We start from the raw sequence: 24255 nt of genomic DNA, 5'->3' as shown, positions 1-24255 counted from the left end.
TCTTCCTACTTTTATTAGTAGTGTGTAGCGTCACCTAAAATGTAGCTATTATAGAGGCTTGCCAGCGCCCAACTTTTAAACACCCATAGTCAACAGTTTCAAAGCTATACTATGTGTGCAGATTGTTACAGAAAAGAGAACATAAAATGTAGGTTCCTGATACACATCCGTCTGCCTTCCTTTCTTAAGTTTTCAGCCTTTGGGTTTTAAACTCCTCTAAAGTGTTTCAAACATGTTAAATCACTACACAAAGTTGTGAAGGAAACCACAGAAAGCACACATGCGCTACCACTAGACTGGGTCAACACCAAATCGTGTTCAATGACAGAATATTAAATCCATAGACGACTATTTTGCAGAACGAAAAAAGGAATGGTATTTCTGTTCAACAAACAACTGTTTCCATCTACGTTCTTTCTAAATAACACTATTTGCTGCTCCACACACCCTGCAGAACAATATTTTGCTACTCAGCCTTTTTTGGTCCAAAGTAAAGTCACCCTTAATAAAGAACGGTAAAGGACTAGGATAAAAGATGCACATATATACTACAACGTTTAAAGGACAGTCTCTGAAGCTTTCTTAAGTTTGATCTCATTTAATTTCGTCATTAAGCGTCAACTGAAGACAGGGGACAGGGGCTGAGAGATGCTGCGAGGGGAACTGAGACAAACCTTCCCCATGCGCCCCTGACAGAGGCTCGCCGGGCCCAGGGCAGGACTGGCTCTCCGCTCCCGGGGCAGAGGCGGCGAGCCCTGGAGCCGCAGCCAGCGCAGGCCGCCGGGAGCGGGTGCGAAGCCCCGCCGGCGCGGGGCCACCGGGCCGCCCTCTCCGGCCCCAATGCCCCGGCCGCGCCCCGGCAGGTGCCGCCGCCGCCCGCCGGCTACAGCGGGTGCACAGCGGCGCGTCCTGGCCCTCCACGGCGCCGCTCGGCAGCCGCGGAGAGCCAGCCCTGCTCAGCCGAGCGGCGGGGCGGCAGCGCGGGCAGGGCACAGGCTGCCCCCGAGGGCGGGCAAAGGGAACCGCGGCGCCGCGCCGGGCTGCAGCCTCACCATAGCTCGCTCCGGGGACTGCGCGGCGGCCCGGCCGCCCGCCGCTCCCGCTCCGGGACCTCGGTCGGCTCCGTCCGCCATTTTGAGAGCGAGGGACGCGGCCGGCGGCGCCGTCACGGCCCGGAAGGAGCCGCCGCCGTCACCGGGCGCTGCGCCCGCAGCCCAGGGCCCGCCCCCGCTCCGCGCGCAGCCGCCGCCGCGCGGGACCTCCGCAGCGCCTCCTGCCGCCGCCGCAGGCCGCAGCAAAGCCCGGCCCGGGAGCTGCGGGGTCGGCAAGCGAAGTTGGTGATGATCCTGTCTGCTGAGTGGATGGAGTTCCTCTGCACTTAAACTGTACCGTGTGGGTGTTCACTTCGCGCCCTGCGTTACTGAATCACAGAGTCACAGAATCAGTTAGGTTGGAAAAGACCTCTGAAATCATCGAGTCCAAGCTATTACCGAGCACCACCATATCATCCAGACAACGGCACTGGGTGTCACGTCCAGTCTTCCTTAACCACTTCCAGGGAGAGCCCATTCCAATGTTTAATCAATGTCTAACGTAAACCTCCCCTGCTGCAGGGGACTATGTCCCCTCATCCTGTCGCTAGGAAGCTAATAGCATAAGTAATTTCATATACACAGGTGCAAAGTCACACCACTTCCGTGTGGCTCCCACACGTCTCCCATGCGGGCTAAGCAAAGGCAAAATTTTATTAACTTAGTGTAGGAGGCAACAGTAGCTTTAGGCAAATGCCTGTCTCCAAGATCGAACTTTTTCCTCCACACCTCCAACCAACAGCATATCATAACTGTCCTGGATACTTAGCCTTTGCTACTGTGGCAGATTAGGGCATTCAGGAACTTGATTGATAGGCGACAGACACGGCCTATGCATTGCTGGAAATTTTCCAGATTGTTGCAGGCCAGTTGCGCAATTCTCTGTGTTTGTGCCTTCCTAAGCTGAGGAAATAGGCAAATAGCCATAGCACTGGATCTTGGTGTTCATTATCAAATGCCTGATGTCTTTATCGGGAAGACTGTCTCCTCCCACTGTAGCCTTCCTGTTTCAAGCCTCCAAGCAGCTTCTTTGTTCTTTGGTTATCAGTATGGATGGGATAAAGTTTACAGGTCATCTTTTCAGGTATATTCAATGAGTTTTTGTACTGCACCCAGCCACAGGTATTCTCAAAGGTCTTCTCTTACATCTTCAGAACACCTGAATGTAGCTACTCTGCCATAGCTACCACTCATCTTCATATTAAGAAGTCCTTCAGACTTGTTTATATTATTGCAATCTGCCACTTAAAATCACCATGGGTGAGACAGGTTTAGGTAAGGGGTGTAAAAAATACAAAGTGAATTTTGCCATGAGACACTGAACAATTTCATCTTGTTCTGTCTGTCCATATTGCTGGTCTGTACCCAATCCTTTTCGATAGCACAGCTGACCGCTAACCAGAAGTTTTGTTTGCTCAACAACCAAGTTTAGACTATAATTACTGGAGTCCTCCACCTGTTTTGGCATCAACACTAGCAATTGTATAATTCAGCTTCCAATGTAGTCGAGCAAGAGAAGCAAGGCACAATTCCAGGACAGCAACAAACCCAGACAAGTGGCAGGAGGGCTTCCTGCAGCCCCCCGTGCTGCAAGACAAGCAGCTTGTGTGGCCATGTCTTTTAGCTAACTATCAGTGTGGGTTTGCTTTACTGTAGGACTTTTAGAAGTTATGCTAATGTAAATCAACTGCTTTAATTGAAGACTTACTGTTAGACTTATTTAACAAAATTATAATTTTAAAAAAATTTGGAACCCACATGTGCTGAGAGACAGCAAAGAAAGTGTCAGCAAACCTCTTAGAAAACGAGCTGGCACCACTGCCCAGGCAGAAAAGGCACAAACCACCAAGATCTCCATGGATACTACAGTAATAGAGGAAAGAAGAAGAATGAAACAGGAATTCAGATCAATTTTAATACAGACAAAATGCGTGGCAGCCTTGCTAGAGCTAAAACAAAACGGTCGAGCTTCAGGAAGAAAGTGAGCAAGCCCTGGTTTTCAAGATTACTCCTGAAGATTACCAGGATTGCTGACTGTTGTTGATTTAGAAACAGTTCTTCAGGGTGTTTTTTGGGGGGGAAGAGTAGACAAGCAAGATGGAAGGCAGCTGAAAAAAAACAAAGCAAACATACATGAAGTCCTGCAAAAGAGCAGATAAATTATGAAGACTATCTGAAAAGAAGTGTAATATATTAATGCAGTCTAACTGATCTGAAAAATGTTTTTTCTTGATCAATCAATGCTAGTCATTATCAATGCTAAAAACTAAATCTTTGTCCTATGACAAATTATATGTGAAAAAATTGAACAATACTGAATTAGTAACTGCCGATACCTGAAGTTGTTTGAGAATACTATGTTAAATATCATACAGTGATGTGAAGTGACAGAAGCTTTTTCACCTAAACTCATACTTAAGATGGTAAGAAGAAATCTCAGCAGTAAATGGGCAGCAGTTAGGAAACTGAGTGGATAGCAAAGAACAACTTAGCAATTATGAAACCGTGCAGTTGCTATAGCAAGGTTTAAAATGCTGTGTGTACATATATATTAAAAAATATTCAAAATACCATTAAAAAGACTTCTGTCGGGAGCAAAAAAGGTCAATTGCCTAGATTTCCGAGCAGGTAGAATTACAATCCCGACAGGAGAAAAAGCAAAAGTTTACATGCTGTATCTGTAAGGAAACAGGATGAGACACTGATTTCTTCGTACGCCTGGATTTCGTTTTGTTCTAACCTAGGCATTTCCAGGTACCCCTGCGGCTGGAGGGGAAAGCGGGAACGCTCAGCGCCCAGGCAGCGGGGGGAGAGGCGGGATCCCCCGGCCTCGCCGGATAAATCCGCCAGCAGAAGGGGAGTGCCCACCCCCGGCCCCGCTGGCATCCGTCCTCCGAGCCAACCGCGGCCGAGCGCGGGGCGGCCCGGCCGCTGGGGAGGTGGACGCGGAAGTGCCGGGGCCGGCGGCCGAGGGCTCGCCCGGGGCGGGTGCGGTGGCGGCGCGGCGCAGGATGCTGGGGCTGGCGGCGGGGCTGCTGGCGGCGGCCGCCGTGGCGCTGCTGCTGGACTGGTACGGGCCGCCGGGGGCGCCGCCGGGCCCGGGGCAGCGCCGCCGCTGGGCCCCGCAGCCCGCGCCCGGGGCGGCCGCCGCCAGCCTGCTGTGGGTCGTGCAGGTGAGCGGGGCCGGGCGGGCGAGGGGCGGCCGAGCCGCGGGCTCAGCGGGGGCGCGCAGTCAAGCGCAGGTTACAGGTGTTTTGCCAGGCTGCCCGAAAGGTCGCGTTGGGGAGTATGTTCCGTGCCGGCAGCTCGATGTGCAGCTGCAGTGCGAGCTGCAGGCTGAGCTCTGGGGGGCGGCAGCCGGAGGCGAAAGGCCGTGACCTGTCACCCTTTACACAGGGAAGGGCACGGGGCATGGGCACCTGTGGCCCAGCCAGGGGACCGGACGCTCAGAGACAGCAGGAGCACGCAGCCCCCAGACTTTCCTCCTCTCAGCCTGTGAGGGTATAAAAGCCTGGGGATTCCTTTCTTTGGGACCCCTTCTCAGAGGTACCCGACTCGAACTGTTATTTTGTTAGTTATTGCACCAAAATTAAATTATTTTAAGGATCCCGAAGTCTTAGACCCTGCTATGGGAAGCCTGGGGCTGAGCTGGTAAGGAAACGTGGTCTGACCGTGAGTGTGTGGGGTGAAGCTGCGAAGGACCTCGGTCCCAGCTCAGGTGGTGCGAGTGTGACTGCCAGAGTGGCTCCTGGATGGTTGGACAGAGAAGTTTCCTTATCAGATCTGATGCGTGTAGTGGAAGTGGGTAATTAAAAAATCACCTAATTATTACACTACCCTATACATTGCATCAGTACCTGATGGCGGTATTATCTAATATCCCGGAGAGAAATGCAGGCTCTGCCTGTCCCTTTCCCCATCCAAAAACTCGGAAAAGTTGTGTGGCTGAGAAAATAGCGTTACCGATTTATAGCAACAGAAGGTACTGGGCCAGTATTCAGACAGTTAAATGTACACAGCTTTGTTTTCAGGTTAAACATAAAATCCAGGTTGACCTGGCATAGTCCTGGAAGCAAATTGTGACATCTTAGTGTTTCTGTGGCCTCTTCTGACTCTTCTCCCCAGAGCATTCCTGAAAGCACTTACTGTAGAACTAGCCACAGAGCTGTTTACATACTTGTAGTTCATCTGTGGCTGAGATGTCACAGGGGTTGCTGTGCATTTCCTTCTAAACACCAGCTGCTTTTACTGTTTTGTTTTCATTCTCAATCTCAAGAACATTTTGCCTGACTATTAGCTGCAGGTAGTGCTCTTAGTGAATGAGCTGGCATATATTAGTCCTGTGGTTCTCTCCAATTGTGGTGTTGTTTTTTTTCAGTATTTTTTCCTTAAGTGACTTAAGGCTTATTTTTACTGCAGAGTAGATTTCAAGATGAGAGATATGCGTGAATTAATGTAAGGAAAGCCCCCATCCTGAGTAGCTCTCTTGTGAAGAGTCAGATACAGCAGCATATTGCAGCTGCAGAGCTATACTGACAAGCAGCGTGCACAGGCCCGTGTTTCTCTTGCCATGTTCTCTCTGGCTGTGTCAATTCAAGTGGAGTTCTCCCAAGGATAGGTCACAGTAAAGCTAATTTGAGACTTGGCTTTACTTTCAAGTGGTTATGTTCTCTTTCAGACATGCTCTTTAACAGCTGCTTTATCATTGACCTAACTTGGAAACTAATCAAGCACCAAATCCAGCCCTGTGCCTGATGATGTTGTGGGAAACAGGCTTCAGACTCCCTGGTGACTCCATAGGTCTAGCCTAGGTCATTGGATAGAGCTCAAGATGGTCAGTTCTGCCCACAACAGTTCCTGCCTTGTTTTTCTTCCCATCCACAGGACTATCTCTCCTTAAACTGAACTAAATCACAGTCTTTTTACTTCAATCTTCTATTAATGGCTCGTTCACCTTTATTGTAGCAGAATTTCCTCTCTCACCCAGTGCCAAATAGACACTCTAGTTCAATATTTGACAAGCTTATAATTATTTCTCCCATTTCTGCCAGCTGGATGCATTCTACTGTTGCTCTAGACCTTGTAATTCTCCCTTGTTAATGCCTGCCTGTCCTGAACCACGTCTTTGCTAGATAAAGAATGTTAATGGGGATTTCTCCTCACCCCTAAATCTCTTCCAACCCATTTTAATGAAAGTAACTGCCGATGATGCAATGAGAGGTCAAGTATCCATATCAGTCAGAGAGAGGGGAAAAAGCAGCAAGCTGGCTTTCACCTGTATTTTGGAAATTAAGTAAGAGCATTACAAGCTTCTCATCTTGCCCAATGTCTTTCCTTTTATTGGGATATCATCTAAAGTGAATTAAAAATTTAAAAAAAAAAAAGGAAAAAACTCCACTTCTGAGATCTTCGTATGTCACGGCTGTTAATGATGACAGAAACTTAGTCCCAGCTCTCAGAAGTCCCTGGACACTGTAACTCTTAGATGACAAGTTAAACCTTTTTGAAATCTTAAACTCATATCATAATATGGGGAAGAAAAGTGGGAAGGTCATTGTAGGAAATCAGGCTTCCCAACCACTTTCTGCTGTAAGGTTGGAAATTTACATCTGCTGTAGTTATTGGTAGAGCAGGAGTAAGCTTTCTTGTAAGAGTGTTTTTTCTCAAGAATGAAGATTGTAGAAGTTTTGATTTTCTCTGATTGCTGAGATAAATTAATTGCAAATCCACAGGCTGAAAAGAAGCAAAACAAGTTGTATCCTTGTCAATGATTAAATGAGGTTTGATGTGTTGAGGTAGTTTTGCTGTGTTCTTTGCTTCACTCTAGTTTGAATGCATCAATGAAAGTGAAGATAAAGTTGTATCTAAAAGTGTTTGCCTTCTTTAGCATGTAATTCTGATCCAGGCAAAAATTCCATGTAATTCCAAATGGGGGATTTTCCTAAGCAGAATTAAATACTGTATTCAAGTAATAAATTCTTTCTATACAGATGACTGAATAAGTAGAAGTAAATAATTTTTCTCCAAGATATTTTATCTGGATTTTCCAAAAAACTAGAAGCTTTACGAGAACAGGTTTATTAAACTGAATGTAAAAGTCAGTGTTTTTCTTTCCAAGTGATATTGTCAGATGGCCATGAGCATGTGCTTACTGTTTTTTGAGCATCAAATACCATTTGTTTAAACCAACGAGGACAATTAATTAATTGATTGACTGAAGTGGAATGGGAAGTGGAATTGAAACCATTCACCCAAGATTTTTTGTGTACAGTACTGAAAAGCCACAATGTAAAAAAATAGAGAAATCTTACTTTCCTTATTCTCCCCAAATGGCTCTTCTGATGTGAGGGCTTTGACTGATTCAGAAATGAACAGCATCTTTTACAGTTACATACAAGTCATATCATCAGTTCTTGGGCAATCTTTACCTTCTTGAAGGCACGTGCAATGGAATCTAAAAACACTCGTTAGCTCCATTAAAGTGCATGGATAGAATGTTAAAAATCTTTTCACTCAGCTACTGGAAATGTCACCACAGGTACAAAATACATTTTCAGTATATTTCAAGTTCTAGGTAGCTTTAACCTATGGCTTTGCAGAACTACTTTGTATTCTTACTTGCAGCAAAACCACTGTGTTGCACAGAAACTCAAAGAATTTGAAAGGCAACAGGCCACTCGCAGTCATCACAAACTTACTGTGGATAGCTAAGTATTTCCTCATATTATTGTATGCCCTTAGTTGTAAGGAAATTTTCTTGATGTAAATGTGATTTTAGGGGTTAGAGTTGCAATATCATTTTCTTGTTCTGCTTTTGTTTTTCCCCAGTCACCCACTCCTGTTTTTCCCTGTATCCCTTATACTGATATGAATCACTGTGACTGCTCTTACGTTGCATTCTTACGTGTATTGGCTTTGCAGAACAATGTGGGTAGCAATAACCCTCTACTTGGGGCAGTGTTTCATTCTTCTCTTTTGCAGGTGTCAGATATTCATATCAGCAAATTTCGGGATCCCAAACGAGCTCCTGACTTTGAAAAGTTCTGTTCTGAAACAATTGATGTAATTCAGCCTGCACTTGTTCTAGCAACAGGTAAGCAATTGAAAGGTGTGAATTTCCTGATAAGTGTACTGTCAAAGGAGCAGTAAATAGGCAAAATTCTAGGATCTCAAGAGAGAATTTTAAAGCATTAAGGTATTTTAAGCAATGGAAATGGAATTGCAGCTGAAGTGAGACTGCTAGAAGCTGAAAAGAATAACTTCTCAACAAGAGAATTCTTTTTTCTTCAGCATTCAGTTTCTTCAGTGAGTTTAGTGTGTTTTATATGTAACAGACGCAATTGTGTAAGATAGCTATTTTTTTCCCAATATGTGTTGCTGCAACTTAGCCCTTGCTAGCAGCTACCTTCCCTCTTGTCCTGGTAATGATTCTACATTCTTTGCGTTTGAAATTACAGAAGTGAGCAATGTGTGTGGTTAGTCATTAGGAGACAGTTCCTCGCTCAGAACAATCCCTGCTTATTTGTATGCAATTCACCTTTGAAGTAATGTAAGATTTATTGCTGGTTTCCATTTGAACATATCATACCAAGAGAGGTGAAATAAGCCTTGCCACTTCATTTGACACCTTGCTATTGAAATGGATTAAGTTTTGACAAGTAAATCAAAAAGACTTTGAGCCATTACTGTATGCAAGGCTTTAGAATCTTAATGCTAGACCTGAAGTTTTGTTTCTACAGAGAGTTACTTATCTAATTAGTAAAAGTGCTGCAGTGATGTGGTTGATGGATGTCTGATGAGGCTGCTGCATCTGCATTAGAAGGCATTTACCCTGACCTTGTGGACCAGATACAGGAACATCCAGAATGCACCCAGGCCTGCAGCAACTTAAACTTGGAGGCAGGGATGGCATGCTTGTCTAGTTACAGTATTTGTATAAGCTGTGTAGGCCTCTAGTTATATCTCACCTTTGTACACTTTCAGGTGATCTGACAGATGCTAAGACAAGAGATAAACTGGGATCTGAGCAGGTGGAAGATGAGTGGAAAACTTACCAGTCAATCCTGAAGAGATCAAGGGTCATGGAAAAAACCAAGTGGATAGACATCAAAGGGAATCATGGTAAGAGGAAAAGGAAACATTTCTGCCTTTCCTGTGATTGCAGATCACGGAATATAGAAGTAAAGTGTTAGTACTCACTAGTGTGTTAGTAGTCATGAATCAGGAGAAGGGCTTGCCATGCACATGTTTATTGAGGACACACTTTGTTTGCAAGCTCTTACTGGAGTTTTAGTACCAGAGAATTAAGAGTCTCTTGCCTGGCAAGTGGTAGAACATGACTTCAGATGTTAGTTTCCACATCATTATGTTATATACCACATTATTTAATGGAGGGGCAAACTGTAACCTTACCATACTGAAGAAATTGTTTCCCTTTACTTTTCATAGACTTCCCCCTCACAGGTTTAAGTTTAAAAGGTGTCAAATGTCCAGCAGCTAAAGGAAATTTGGTCCCTTTTGAATAGAAGGGACTCATGGGAGTTTATATCCATCTGTTGTTGCCACATTCTAAGCATTCAAACACAAGCTGACAATCTTGTAGGCTGTATAAACAGGCTGTTACAGGAAGGGCAGAACTAGAAAGCCGAGCACTGGGGGGAAAAAGTGCATGCTTTGTCATATATAACCATATGTCCTATTAGGCTTCTGTTACCAGCATTAATGGAGTTGCAGTACAGACCTCCCCCAGCTGATGTCTGTTCTACACACACTGTTCTCTGATGCTATGGCAACTTTATTTTCTGCAAATAAGTTAAATCTTACTTACAGAGCATGCACCCAGTCCAAAAAAGCGTCTGAAAAGCTCTGTAGTCAAAATGGAGACAGATTTAGCTTTTAGCCACTAAATAACAATTTATATTCCTGCAATGCCTTTATCTTTGAATTGAAACTTAAATGAGAAAACCATTGCCATTTAACTTCATTGAGTATATGTCACCTCTGCACAGCTAGACGGTCTGCTTGTCAATCACACATTTTAAAGAAAGTAGTTCTTGAGCACCTGCTGAGACTGCTTTATCTCAACATTACCTAGTTAGATACAAGGGCCAATGATCAATTTGATCTGAAAGTTTCTTTATTTCCTTTTTTTCTCCCTTACAGATTCATTCAACATTCCACGCCTGGATAGTGTTCAGAATTATTACAGGTACTTTTATTTACCATACAGGTGCTGCTATATTCAAGGTCAAATTCTCTAAACAATATTCTGTTTTCAGTTATCACATATATACTTTTTCACTGACTATCCTATAGCCCAGGATCATATCTACTATTCCCTCTGTCTTTTGCATTGTCAGTTAGTGGAGCAGAATCAATTGAGAAAATAGAGAATTCTTTGTGCAGTTTTCTTATCTCTTATCCTTCTGTGTTTTGTAGTTGAGTGTGTTAATCTGTCCATGTCTCCAAATTTTTTAGTCACACTCTAGGAGAGAGAAGATGGAAGACTGAAATGGAGTTGATTTTTTAATATATAAAAAAATAAATAATATAAAAAATATTAAAATTATAAAAATTGTTGGCAGAAATGAAAATAGAAGCTAGGGAAAACAGTTATTCAATACCACATTTTGTTTTTCATCATGCATTTAAAATTAAAGAATGGAGTGGGTTGTATTGAAATGCAATATTTTTACACAAAAACATAGGTTCCTCTTACATGTTCACAGCATTAGCAGAGGATTAATCAACTGTTACACATACTCAAAGTGGGACTAAAGGAAGAAATTTCATTGAAGCTGATGATGTTCATACAGATAATGTTAACTTCAAAAAAAATATTGTGGAAGGGTTTTTATGGCATTAGAAGTATTGGAAACTTGTTTTTAATATATTGGCTTGTATTCTATTCAGGTCAACCTTTCTGGCAATTTTATTGTTCTGATTGGTGGAGGAACAGGGACATGAACTGATTTCTGGATGACTGTGTTCAAACTATACCCATCATCTGAACTCAGGAATGTTTCAGCTTCCACATATCATGCAGGGAGTGAAACAAAACTGGAACACCTCAAAAAAACCAAATACACACACAAAAGCCCAACCCAAAGCCCCAAAATAAAGTTTAAAAAAAAATTAAACTTAATGAATGTTAGTGATTCTCAGATTAACTCACAATCATTTTAGTTACAGAATTTAATCCTTAATAGAACAATTTAGGTGGTAATGTTAGTTGAAATGTTATGTCTTTGCCAGTGGAAGATATGTACAATTCCCATCTAGCATAAACTATCAAAAGCACTTCAATTTTATAAGTCAGAAATAGTGAAATTACCTGTTGTTAATGGAAGGAGAGAAAGCAATGTATGTTTGTCATGGTTACAAGCTTTCCTAACGTCAGTACTTCCATTTTATTTTGTAAGGAAATACTCTGCCTGGCGTAAAGATGGCTCTTTCCATTACATCCACACTACCTCTTTTGGGAACTATTCATTCATCTGCGTGGATGCTACACTCAGCCCAGGCCCTAAGAGACCCTATAATTTTTTTGGGATTTTAAACATGGTATTGTATAAGTCTTTGCATTCCATTTTGCTGGCTGTTTTATTTCTGTAGTGGTTTATTTGGAGGTTTGGAGGGTTTTTTTATGTAGAAGAATTGTTTGAAAGATTTGTGTTCATCTAAAAGAGTGTTTACATTTTTCAGTTATTATGCATATGAGACATTTATTTAGCAAAATGGATTTGTCACCTGCCTGTTCCAGAATCAAATGGCAGAGCTGTCTTTGATGGGAACAGAAAGTCTACACAGCAACCATACTATCTGGTTTGGCCATTATCCCACCTCAACAATCATCTCCCCATCCCCTGGAATACGAACATTAATGAGGTAAGATCTTCTTATCCTGTCTGTTTTCAGCCTGAAGTACATTTCCTGCCTCTCTTCACATGCTTATCTATCACCTTTCAGGTTTTCTGCAGTGATATTTCCTTCCCACCCCAATAATCACAATTCTTACATTCTTTTTTTAGTTCTGCCACAGCCTATTTATGTGGACATCTCCATACAATGGGTGGGCTGATGCCAGTCTTGCACAGTCGGCACCGTGGTGGCACTCTGGAACTTGAATTGGGAGACTGGATGGATAATAGGAGGTAAGTAAAGCCCATATGAGCAAATTATTATATGAAGCCTACCTTGCTGTACTGTGATTCCCTTTTATGCTGTGCAGTGAATTTGAAAGAAGCATGAGATCAGCCTGACTGGTTATTACTATTAATGCTTTTGAAAAAAGGCTTTGTGTATATGTTTGGGATTTTCCCCCCATACCAACAGTGTGATAATAAATTAAATAATTTTTTATTCATTCTTGATATGTAGAAATTAAAATAGGGACATCTAAATGTGCCTTTAGTATGTGTTTAGTATTAAAATGTAGATGAAGAAATTCTAATAAAATTCAGCATCACTACTTCAAAATACACATGCTCTGCACTAGCTGTTAGAATTCTTGACACAGAAGTAGTCCACCTGAGAAATGTTACCTTACTAACATATCAAAAAGTGTCTGATGCTATATGGAGTGTATAGTAGTATTTTAGCTTTTATTCTGCAGTAATCCAAAGAAAGATACTGGTGTGCATACAGGGAAAGAGCACACTGGGGTCTTTGTCCTTAACTGGAGTGCCCACACAGACACTGTGGAAATGTACATTATATTTGAATTCTTTAATATAATGTTCATCCATCTGATTCATGTGCAAAATTCCATAGATCTTCACACTTGGAACTTTGAGTACTGCTTCCATGATTTATTATAAAAATTAACCTCATCAGAGGTAAGCAACTGTACAGTTAATACAGCAGAGTTGGCAAATGTAAGATCAACTACAGAAGAGAATAAATGGAAAATAAAGCCAAGTTCTGTTTGGGAACTTGAGAAGCATGGGAATCAATCTTCACACATCAGTTTGTATTAACAAAATCTTTTACCTTTCATTGTAGGTACCGGATCCTTGCGTTTGACCACGACCTCCTCAGCTTCGCAGATCTTAACTTTGAAGAGTGGCCTGTGGTTCTCATCACCAATCCCAAATCCTTCCTTTACAGCAGTTCTACTCATGAACCACTAGTCAAAATTCTTTATTCCACTCATATCAGGTACCCTGTAATGTCTCGATTTCACAGTATTTAACTATATTTATATGTATATACACAAAACCTTTTTTTAAATATGCGTCTACTGTTCTCAGAATTCACTTTTCTCTGGAAGATTGTTCCAGAGAGCTCTCTTTGTATCATACCTGTGATAAAAAGATTGTATAGTAGTAATTCATGTTTGTTTTAATTATTCAGTTATTTCCCCTTAAGTCAGTTTGAACTTTAGGTAACCAAAGCTGTTTGGTTAATATATAATTAAAATGAATTAATATGTAATCAATATGCAAAGATTAATCTGTTATTCATCTCACATGTTCACATCGACTCTGCTGATTTCAGGATTTTGTCTATTTTTCTAAATGTTTTCTCTATTCACTTTAGACTTCTTAGCTTCTTGTCTTGTCAATTCTACATGCTTTATATATATTAAAAAAAGAGAAGCCTCTGCCAATTTTCATACTGGTTTTAAATCTATCTTTCCAGTTTTACCTTATCCATTTAATTTTTACATTTATATTTCAAATTTCTAGGCCCTTTTCAATATTTTATATTTGCTGTTAGACCAATCTGCTTGAAATACTGCATACATAGAGTTACAATCAAAAGAAGTTTGTCGAATTTTTCAGTTAGGGAGCAGTATCCTACTAAGTGTCCTAATTACTTTCCAGTTTCCTATTCAGAACCTTACCTGAACATTCTCATGATTATATTACATATATGAACTGGTAGAATTGTTCACCATAGCTGTATGAAACTCCTTCATTTGACTAAAACATGCTCTGAAATGCCTTTTGTACTACCAGAAATGAAACGAATCATATGTGCAGTATTTTGAGTGTGTATTAGTATCACTGTTTCTATGAATATAAGCACTGCCAAGTGACAGTACATTTGTTGGTATCTGAGATCTGTAATATCAGTCTTGCATTCTACTCCATTTCTCTTAAATGCAGTTACAAACTCTGAGAGGTTATATTCTGACTAGCAAAAAGAAAAAAAAAAAAAAGGAAAGAAACCCACTCCCAGTAACAAAGGACTTTAGAGAGAGAGACCCTGGCAATTTTTAATGAAGCCATCTACAAGTGTTTGGTTATGTGTCTATGTGTGCTGGAGGATGCATCCCACTTGTGTTAGCAAATGTTTTGAAGAAAGAGTTCTAAAATTATTTCTGCCAGGACCTTAAAATCTCTGCCACCTTTTTGTCTGTTCCACAGCCAGTTTTCTATCCTGTTCTTTTGTGTAGTGTTATACAGAACTACTTTTTTTTAACTGTAGGAAAGAGCTACCATGTTACCATTAGCCTACAGATATTTCACTGTTTTAATTTCTAAATCTTTTGAACTCTTTATTACAAGGTAGCTTAACCTTTAGGGACTTTGTTTTATGGAAGTAATAACATATCTGCAAGTTCTGTAACAAATCTGTTTATTTTGCTCTCTATTTACTCCTTAGAATTCTGGCATTCTCTCCTTCTGTCATTATTTCTGTCAAAGTCTTCATAGATGGAGTTCACCTGGGGAATGCACATCAGGTGTCTGGCCCTCTCTATGTGCTAAAGTGGAGCCCACAAAACTACCGTGAAGGGTTCCATCACATAGATGTCACTGTACAGGTAAGGTACTGGTTGGCATTCTTTGTATTGAATTTTATTTTCTTGTCATGGCTTCTCCATCACCCTCTTGCCTCACATAACTAGGAACAAAATACATGATAACAGGCTTAGCTTCACATCTGTCTGATTACAAAACCAAAGGATTTAATAAAGGACTAAACACTGACGGCTAAGCACCAAAATATTCATAAAGCTGCTGGGCTAAAGAAACATTATTTTTCATAAGAAATAAAATAAGACATAACAAAAGAGCAAACTTGACTTGAAATTGGCCAGAAATGTCAAAAATTACAAGAAAGGGTTCTTAGAGTTTATAAACAACAAGCAGAAACAGAAGGAAAATACTGGCCTGGTGTTAAACAGCAGAGGTGAATTAGTCACCAACAATGCTGAAAAGGCAGAGGTTCTCAACACTTTCTTCACCTCTGTCTTTACCAGCAGTGTTGGGCCTCGGGCCTTGGGAACAAGGATCAAGGTTGATACAGAGACCCACTGTCAGTGAAGGAAGAGTTGGTGTGAGACCTGTCGCAGGAGCTTGATCCTACAGATCAATGGCCCCTGACAGTTTCCACCCCAGAGTGTTAGGAGACCTGGTTGACATCATTGTGAGGCAACTCTCTCCATAGTCTTGGAGAAGTTGTGGAGATCAGGGGGCATCCCAGAAAACTAGCAGAAGGCTAATGACACTCCTGTCTACAAAGAAGGGCTTAAAGGAGGATCCAGGAAATTACAGGTCCATCAGTCTTAGTTCAGTCCCGGGGAAAATTAGGAAACAAATCCTTGTATCGCAAGTCAGATGAAGCACATGACTGGGAAGAGCCAACACAAATTGACCGAGGGCAAATTGTGGGCCAAGAAGAACATTATGGAGTTCATCAAGGAGAAGTGTAAGGACTTGCACCCAGGAAAACATAATCCCAAAGTGCAGCACAGGCTGTGATCTGTCTGGCTGGGGAGCAGCTCTGTGAAAAGAGACCTCAGTGTCTTGGTGGCCCACAAGCTCACTGTGAATGAGCAGTGCATGGTGCAGCAGAGAAAACCAACTGAATGCCAGGGTGCATCCATAAGGGCATCACCAGCCAAGGTAAGTCGCTTCCTGCTCTACTGAGTGCTTGTCAGGCCACACCTGGAACACTGTGCTCAAAGTGCTGAATAAATGACAATAAACAATAAACAAATACTCATATATCTATGTGAGTTTATGGCAAATACACCAGAAATGAAGCACAACAAAACTTCAAAATATTTTAGTATGGGCTATTACCTAGAATTGAACTTTCAGAAAACAATTGGACAGGGGGGCAGTAAACAGTCACAGTCTTCTGTAAGTTGCTGAATCTCTGACCAGCTCTTCTTCATATGTAGAACTTTCAGATTTTGATTTTATAATCACCAATTTACTTGAAACTGCAGAATTGACTGTAAGTAATCCTTTGAAGGTAGAATTTAATACAGGAAAAGCTGCAATGATAATTAGGAACTTTAACTAGACAGTTTTTTGTATTACTGGCATGTAATTGCTCTCATTTTATATCAATCTAGGATGCTTCAGGAAGAATTGGCACACAGGGCCATTTATTTGGTATGGAAGAAAATCTCTCTCTTAGATTTGACTTTTGGCCGTCTGTTATTCTTCTCAGTGACCACTATGTTCTAGTAAGTACTTTCAGCAAAACAGCTGTTATTCCATGTTGGTTTCCCAAGCGGCCGTAAGAATTTTCCTAATTCCTGGTAGACTTGAATGCACTTTACTTTTCCAGATATGACTCTGTTGGAATTCCAAAACATTTGAAGTTTCTCAAGTTCCCACTTCAACCACAAATGTGCAGCAATGGTCCATGCAAACAGTTGACTACTTCCCAATTATCCATTTTTGGCCAAAAGTATACGCACATTTTGTGCAAGCAAGAAATTGCAAAGGGGCTACTGGAGATAGTAGAAAAAGGAAATACTAAATCAAAGAGAAATTCACTGTGATCTGTTGCAATATGTTTTCTGGCAAGAATGCTCGAATATTCTCACTGTCAGCTGCTGACATTATAACTAGATCCAGCAAAGTGGAGGGCAAAATCCCCATCAACTTTAGGAAGTTCCAGGTCATACCCACATGTGTTACAGCTCAGTACATGCAAAGAAGGATGTCATATCATAATGGTTTAGGTGCACTTCTAGAACAACATAAGAAAGTCCGCATGGCTATGGTTCATTGTAGTAATTGGCTCAAAATTATTATCTTAGCTTTGTTAATCACTCACACTTTCTACACAATGTCATGAACTGCATTTCTCCTCAGTGCAGTGCTCAGACAGTGTTTTGCCTTGGAAGTGTAATTACACTTTTTCAATAGATGTGTTTACAGACGCTGTTTTTTAAAGATTCAGGTCTATTATTTCAGCCATTCAGCAGAATTCAAGTCAGTACAATACAAATCCAACAACTTAGAAACCCTTAGGTTTCCTTTTTATTCTTCATTTCAATGACACCGAAAAGCTTTGAATATGTGTTTCAAATAGAAATCTATCAGTGTCCATGAGGCATGCTCCAAGGCTGCTACTACTCCAGGGCTGGCTTACAGTCAAAACTGTCTTTTCAGGCTCGTGTGCTCTTTGGACTGATTGTGCTGATTCAGATCACCTTGCTTGTTGTTTTCAGACACCTCCAAAAGCCAGTACTCAAAGGTATGAACTAATGTTTGCTGTGGTTTTTAGTGGATCAGTTTTCCCTTAAACTTTTTACTGTTGACCTGTGTGCTAACAACATGTAAGTAATTGTGCTGTTAATCACCATATGCATTTCACATCTGCTACTGCGGGGTTTGATTGGTTTCTCAGAAGCTGCTGTGGTGCTTTTAAGGGAACCTGGAAAACCTCCAATATATCAAATAAAGTAAACTAGAAACTTGAGCAGGTATCTTTGTTGAAACAAAAATTCAGTTGACTGAAGTCCAAGGTTTTATTTTAATTTTCTCATTGAAGAATCCAATGCATAGGGAAAGGAATGTTTTGTTTTGTATTTGTTCTGTATGTGTGTTTACTTCACTACAGTTGTCACAGAATTCTCTCTCGCCTGAGTGAAGAAACAGATTTCCTTCTGCAAAGATAATATTTGTTAATTTTTGCAAAGATTATGAACAGGATTGGGTCTTTCTCAAAATAATATTAAGGTCATTTCTGTCATAACTTGATACTTTGTTCGTGATAGATTTAGTAAATGAAAATTATTACTATTAAGGTCATGGCATTTATCCTTTAAACAATTGTTTGAACCACACCTTACTAATGAGATTTTTCTGGAAGCCACCTCCCTTCCTATTCATGTCAGCGTTTGTCCCTTCCTTTATACTCCTAACCATGTAGCATCCTGAGGTAACTACAGCAACTGCTTACATAGAAAAGGATCAGATTTTCAGTTGCCTTTATGGAACTCAGCAGCTAAATATTAAAAGAACTGATTCTGTGGTCAGCTAGGTCCATGTGGACCATGACAAATGTTTGACAAATTAGTGAACAAGTTTGTTCCAGCTGTTGATTTCCAAAGGTGAAGCTTGCCCTCTGCAGGTTAATTCTTTGTGAGAAGGCCACGTAACAGGTGTAACTCTACAAGCTAGCTTTGATAGGAAGGCTCTCTTGATATGTGAATTGTCTGCTTCAGTTAGAGAGCTAATATTGCTTTTTTTCTGTTAGCACCACACACTTGTCAGAATAATGTCATTTTAATGCCTAGCCTTAATTTTGAGTTGCTATCAGATCTCACTAAAGTAGATTGAATCAAAAGAAATGCAATTAATCTAGTCCATGGTGACCTGCCTTTCTGGGTTTGCAGAGTTACTGTTTTGATTCTCTTAGTTTTCATTTAATACATACTTTCTCCATGCTTTTCATTCTAGCTAACTTCATTTTCTGGGTATAGAATGGTCATTCAGTTTTATGTCCATACAGTAAGTGTATTCCTTTAGAATGGCAGGTTCCTCTGCTGTTTTTAATATAGATTGTTATATTTATTGGTTCTTTACTTTCAGTTATCACAGTAATAGTAATGCACTCTTTTGCATTTTTCTGTAGACATACCAAATAATATTTTTATGTTTCTTATTTAAAAGAATGAGTAAATAATGTGCAGATTTGTTTCAGAAAGACCAGTATTTTACATACATATATATCTGGGGAGGTGTTGCAACCTAAATTAAGTGTATTTTTCTTAAATGTTGTCTCTGTTTAGAAAAGCCAGGATTACTTACTCTGACTTCGTATTCCCTTCATGTCTTCAGTAAAACAAACACCTTCTATTACTCAGTTCTGGTTCTGAATTTATACACCATTCTGGGTAAGTAGCCTAGAGTACTGGAGGACATAAATTAATATTTTGAAATTACACATCAGATCCCGATGAAAATTAAGAATTCTAACATCTTGGAGAGTGGGGAAAATCTACTTAAATTATAAAATCTATGTGGAACTTTAAAAGTTAATGTACAAAGAGACTAAAGGTTTCTTTGTAAGAGCCTAACTTAGAACCCCTGAAGTAATGTACTCTGAAAGCAAAATGAGTATTTTTAACTTTAGTTTGGTTTTCACTTATTTTTTGATGGTTAGCATCAGAGCTAACAATCTGAGCTTCTTCTCCTCTGATAACGTGTTACTGAAATAGCTATTTTCTTGTTAGTCAGTGTAGTATGCATAACATAGAGCAGCCTATTTTAATTTCTGTGCTGAGCCTGGCTGGAATTGTTTGTGGCCACATTTTTCATATATCTTACTGTAATTCTGGGAAAAAGCTACCCTTTGAAAGGATCCACCTTTTCACCTCTCTCATAAGGAAGACGTTATATATGGTGTTGAAAATTGTCAGAGAGATGAAACTAACTTAAAAGTATTTTCATTACATGCCACAACCCCCTGTCATACCTATGGTATTTTTACACCAGACTGCTGTTTGCTGAATATGAAAACGCGAGGCTGATTACTAGGGACAAGCAAAAGAGAAGTCTCAGGGTACAAAGGGCCATGTGGGAAAGGGCTGTGTCTCTGTTGTGTTTCCTGATAGTGGTGTTTGGTTTCCTCTCTTGCAGGACCATGGTTTGTAGGTGAACTGATAGATGGCCAGATGGGGGCCTGTTTTTCCTTCGGGGTATTTGTTGGTGGCTCCTTCTTACAGGGCAGTATGACATTTGTGGTTGGGATTTTACAGGTATGTATTTATAAAATAAAGGTTGAAAAACTGCTTTTTTTTCTCTGGGACTTTTTTCCAATTTTTAAAAATAGTTTTATAAAGAAAGGAGTCTTGGAAGTAGAGAGATTAGTGACCATGCCTGACTACAAGAGGTCTTTCTTACCTTTCTGCAGATTTAAAGGGCAGAAAGGAAGGAGGCTGTGCATTATTTTCACAAACTTCTCTTTCTCTAATAAAATGATGTTGCTTTGGACTCCTTGGATATCTGGATTAGAGGTCATCTCTACATATTTACAACTCTAAATTTTCTATAAATTTTTGCCCTCAGCTCACACACAGTGATTAAGCAAAAGAAACTGAGTGGCCAGGGCAGCCCTTGCACCCTTAACCCTTCAGATCAGTAGGTGTCACTCTCCAAGCACACGTAAGTCCAGTTTTCCCAGGAGTAGTTTCCCCATTAATCTGAAAGAGAAGTTGTCATTCCTTGGCATTTAAGCTAAAGGACCAAACCACCAAACCCATGTTGTCTCCTTCTTCATGGTGTCTCCCTTGTACCAGTGTGACACCACGGTGAGCTGGGTCAGACATACAGACCTTCTGTTTTTGCCATGCTGATTTTTTACTAAGTCTGGCTCCCTGAATCAGCTCCAGGAAATGTCAGGTGCATGTTAGTGCCTCTTACTGGAAGGGAATGGGCAGGAATGCTTGGCCTGGGACTGAGGCACAGGCAGTTGCAGCTCTATCAGCTGCAGAGCTTCAAAGGTGCATCCTGAGATTCCATCTCTGGGAATTGTACTCAGCCCCTTAGAATGCAACAGCTTTATGTGCACATATCTTTCCAAGCCTTCATAGATGTTACCCAGAACCCTTGGCTTACTCACTGTCTTGTTTTTCTCTGCTCTTCCTTTCAGATGATGTTTTTCAACCTGCCATTGATGGCCTATCTGTGCTGGTGCCTGTTGCTGCGATGCCAGGGCCACAGCTTCCGTTCCCACCTCCGTCACGTCCGGCGCCTCGTGGCTGTGCTTGTTCACCTGACAATGGCACTGCTCCTGGCCTGGCAGGTCTATTCCTGCTATTTCCTGCAGCGAACATACGGCACCTTGGCGTTCTTCCTCTCCCCAATGAGAACATGGCTGGTGGCACTGACCTCAGCTCTGATTTATAAAACCTGGACACTGAAATCATCAGAGCTCAGAACTTACATAACAGAAATGAAAAACTGTCAGAGCTCCTGAAGTACAATATTACTACTCCAAATTCTGTCTTAAAAACTGTTGAGGTACAACCTTATTGTTTTGTGATGCTGGAATTACACACACCCCAACCATTAGGTGGTAAGACCCAAAGCTGCACCTTCACTGCTACAGAACTGTATTAAATAGTACATGTACAACAATATGTTATATATACCTTCCTTGTATTATACAACATACTGTTTAATACATGTTATATAATACAGTCATACATTATACATCAATACAGCAAACTGTGTCATAATCTCTTCAATGAGGTTATTCTAGTGACACAGAGATGGCTATGTCCATATGGCTCACAAATGGAAATGTTTGCCTATTACAACCGTGAATGGAAAAATACTTTTAATTAATTAAATTCCTGATTTTTATAATGCTGGGAAAAATGAGCATAGAACTTGATGAGATTTGTGCTTAACTTTTATTTCAGGGTTGACACATGTTTTTACAAGACTAGACCAGATGTCTTTATGAAGTACAAGTGATTGCAAAGGTGCTGTAGTGGCCTTCACAGCCAGAGTCCTATGCCCATACACTTTCTTAGTTCATAATGCTGTATACGAGCAGCTTACAGGCTGTTAGGTGTGTATATATGTATTTGTGTTCATGTTTACCTGAGCTGTGCCCTATTGCTCTTGCCCTGGAGTGTTGGCTAACTAACAAGCTTGCTCTCTGGAAGGAAGGAGTTTCGTTTTCCACTACTGAGGCTGCCAGTTCTCCCACACATGACTAGTGAAAGGACAGTGAATTATCAGTGGGTTTTCAGCTTCAAAGCAAAGAATGGAGACAATGTCCTCAGGATGGGAGAGGCTGAAGGAATAATATGATCTGATGCCTATAAAGTCTGTAATTGAGCTGGTCAGGGCTGTGTTTCTGGGTCTCAGCCAAATGCACCAAAGAGAACTAATTTCTTTGTTTTCATTTTTTTCTAAGTCCAAAAATGATAAACAGTTAGTTACATTAATGAAGAATGCAATGATCCAGAGCCAGGAGAGCTGAGGTGCCTTGATCTGTAAAGAACACTGCACTGCTTCACAAAAGACCTGCTGTGAGTGGAACATTTAAAATACTTTAGGTAATTTTACAGTAATTTATTTATGGCTCCTCAAGAAAAAAGAGAGGTAACTTATTTACGGCACCTTCGGAAAAAACCAGTAGTGACTGCAGTAGAACACAGGAAAATGAATTGGAAGAAAATATTGACTTTTTGTTATTTCTGAAAAGTGACAGTTCTCCTATTCCTTAATTTCTGTTCTTGAATGATTAATAATGTAATATGAAAAAGAGAGAAAGAGCTCCTATTTACGTAAGTTAAATACACTGTTAAGAGAATATTGAATGTCATTTGTTGCTACATAAGTTTGTTTTGCAAAGCTGTTAGAAAATTAGAGGCAGGGTGCAAAATTTATTTATGAGAAACACTACTGGAAAACTGATAATAAAATGACATGTCACAATTAAATTACCTCTATGTGATTAGAGAGCATAAGAAGTGGCAATAAAATATTTCATATCTATACGCCATGACAAGACTGCTCTGAAAGGAGACTTTTTTTTGTTGTGTTAGCAGTTGATTGCCATAATCAAATTTCAATGTAATCACACGTCTGTGAGCTTAAAAATCTTACAGTCCATCAAATACTTACTGTTTGGCTCCATGGGATGCATTTGGTAGACGGATGGAATTCTGCTAAAATCTCAATTCCATTCTTACTGTGGCAAGCGAAGATGTTTTCTTGTAGATGCATTATCCCTGCCTCCAACAGGCCAAATAAGAACCACATGCCCCTAACCTGGTTAAGGTGTGAATTCTATATGTGTGTAGGAATAACATAGTAAATTTTAAATGAAAGGGACTATCCTACTGGCCTGCTGTCACAGTGAAGAGCACTGTAATACTGTAGAAGCTTAGAACTCTAACCTGCATAGGAAGCATCTCTGACCTCATGCTCTACTGACTTTGCTATTGCAGTATTTTGTTGCCTAAAAGACAGGTACAACTTACTTTGTCTCTTGTTAATTCAGATTTCCCCTTCTTAAACAGTTCTTCAGTATTCTACAATCTTAGTAGGAAAATCCTAACTTTCCTGCTTGAGCTATATACTTTAACACAGGAGAATTTTATTTACCAATACCTGCTTTGAAATGCCTTAATTCTTTATATCTTAGTAGTTCTGACAGAGTAGACCCTAGTCTGCGCTTCTAATTTAGCTGTCCCTGTCACACAGGCAAATGGCTGTATTAGTTAACTATAAGTAACAAAACCCACAACACAGCATATTTCCCTTCAAATTCAAACAAAATAAATGGGGTTCATAAAATGCAGGCCATCTCACAGAACACATCACCACTCACTAAAATGAACCACTGATAGCTGGACAAACCTCTGACAACTATGAAGATACTATGATAAATCTGGGAGCCACCCTTCGTAGAAAACTAGATTTGTTCCTCTGTTGGCCTGTGGTTCCTCTGGTGTCCTTCATTCCTGATCTACTCCTTGTAGCATGATGAGGTCAGTGTCCCATCCCATTGGCAAAACAGCATCAGTCGCACTATGGTATCATACTTCAAGCTTCTGAGTTGTGGCCATCTTTTACCATTGTCCAATTTATAATTTGGCCACAACTGATTACAATATATTTCTGTCTTTTGTCATTGTGTCACCCCCAAACTTCTTCCAGTTTTTCAGGATGCATCCTAGAGGGCTGCAGGGTGGGGGGGATTGTGGATTGACTTGTTCCCATTGTTAAATATATGCTTTTACCCTTAGGTTGGGATTTCCAGTAGTCTCTGCACTGCACACCACTGGAACCCACTGATTGATTAAGCCCCCACGCTGAGCATTCATGCGTGGCTTATGTGGAGGCTGATTTTTTTTTTTCTTTAATTAAGAAGAAAAAGGAACAAAAGTGCACTTACTAAACTAGAAAATTCCGGGGGTCCAGGAAAGCTGATACACTTCCCC

The 24255-nt window shown here is 40.8% G+C and overlaps 2 protein-coding genes and 2 long non-coding RNA genes across 8 annotated transcripts in view; 1 reads left to right on the top strand and 3 right to left on the bottom strand.

Annotated features, from left to right (window-relative positions):
- Nucleotides 1-1200, bottom strand: part of UBR1 (ubiquitin protein ligase E3 component n-recognin 1) — a 65815-nt gene extending 64615 nt beyond the window's left edge. For both annotated transcript variants that reach the window (XM_032111187.1, XM_032111188.1), the window contains exon 1: nt 1053-1200. In XM_032111187.1, coding sequence (XP_031967078.1) covers nt 1053-1133 — 81 coding nt within the window. In that variant the 5' untranslated portion in view covers nt 1134-1200. The remainder of the gene's footprint in view (nt 1-1052) is intronic.
- Nucleotides 1201-2986: 1786 nt separating this feature from the next.
- Nucleotides 2987-4043, bottom strand: LOC116446078. 2 transcript variants are annotated; one of them, XR_004241033.1, is made up of 2 exons: nt 3663-4043; nt 2987-3199 (listed from the first exon to the last, which is right to left on the bottom strand). It is a non-coding gene; the product is annotated as an uncharacterized LOC116446078 (long non-coding RNA). The 2 variants fall into 2 exon arrangements; XR_004241034.1 differs by having other exon boundaries at nt 3832-4043.
- A 128-nt stretch (nt 4044-4171) lies between these two features.
- TMEM62 (transmembrane protein 62) lies at nt 4172-22817 on the top strand. Of its 3 annotated transcripts, none has more exons than XM_032110713.1 (14): nt 4172-4264; nt 8073-8184; nt 9075-9212; nt 10254-10299; nt 11513-11654; nt 11854-11978; nt 12122-12244; nt 13095-13250; nt 14703-14862; nt 16405-16518; nt 17456-17540; nt 19081-19185; nt 19931-20049; nt 20943-22817. In XM_032110713.1, the coding sequence occupies exons 3-14, from the start codon at nt 9173-9175 to the stop codon at nt 21267-21269; spliced, it is 1542 nt and encodes a 513-aa protein (XP_031966604.1). In that variant the 5' UTR covers nt 4172-4264; nt 8073-8184; nt 9075-9172; the 3' UTR covers nt 21270-22817. The 3 variants fall into 3 exon arrangements, with proteins under 3 accessions (XP_031966604.1, XP_031966605.1, XP_031966606.1); XM_032110714.1 differs by lacking the exon at nt 4172-4264 and adding an exon at nt 5784-5902; XM_032110715.1 differs by lacking the exons at nt 4172-4264; nt 8073-8184; nt 11513-11654 and having other exon boundaries at nt 9180-9212.
- LOC116444934 lies at nt 12881-16411 on the bottom strand. The gene is made up of 2 exons (XR_004240590.1): nt 16127-16411; nt 12881-16010 (listed from the first exon to the last, which is right to left on the bottom strand). It is a non-coding gene; the product is annotated as an uncharacterized LOC116444934 (long non-coding RNA).
- Nucleotides 22818-24255: the final 1438 nt, after the last annotated feature.

The sequence above is a fragment of the Corvus moneduloides genome, chromosome 6 (assembly GCF_009650955.1).
Source record: "Corvus moneduloides isolate bCorMon1 chromosome 6, bCorMon1.pri, whole genome shotgun sequence".
NCBI lineage: Eukaryota > Metazoa > Chordata > Aves > Passeriformes > Corvidae > Corvus > Corvus moneduloides.
Note: the sequence above shows the minus strand (reverse complement) of the source record. Positions and strands in the feature narration are given on the sequence as shown.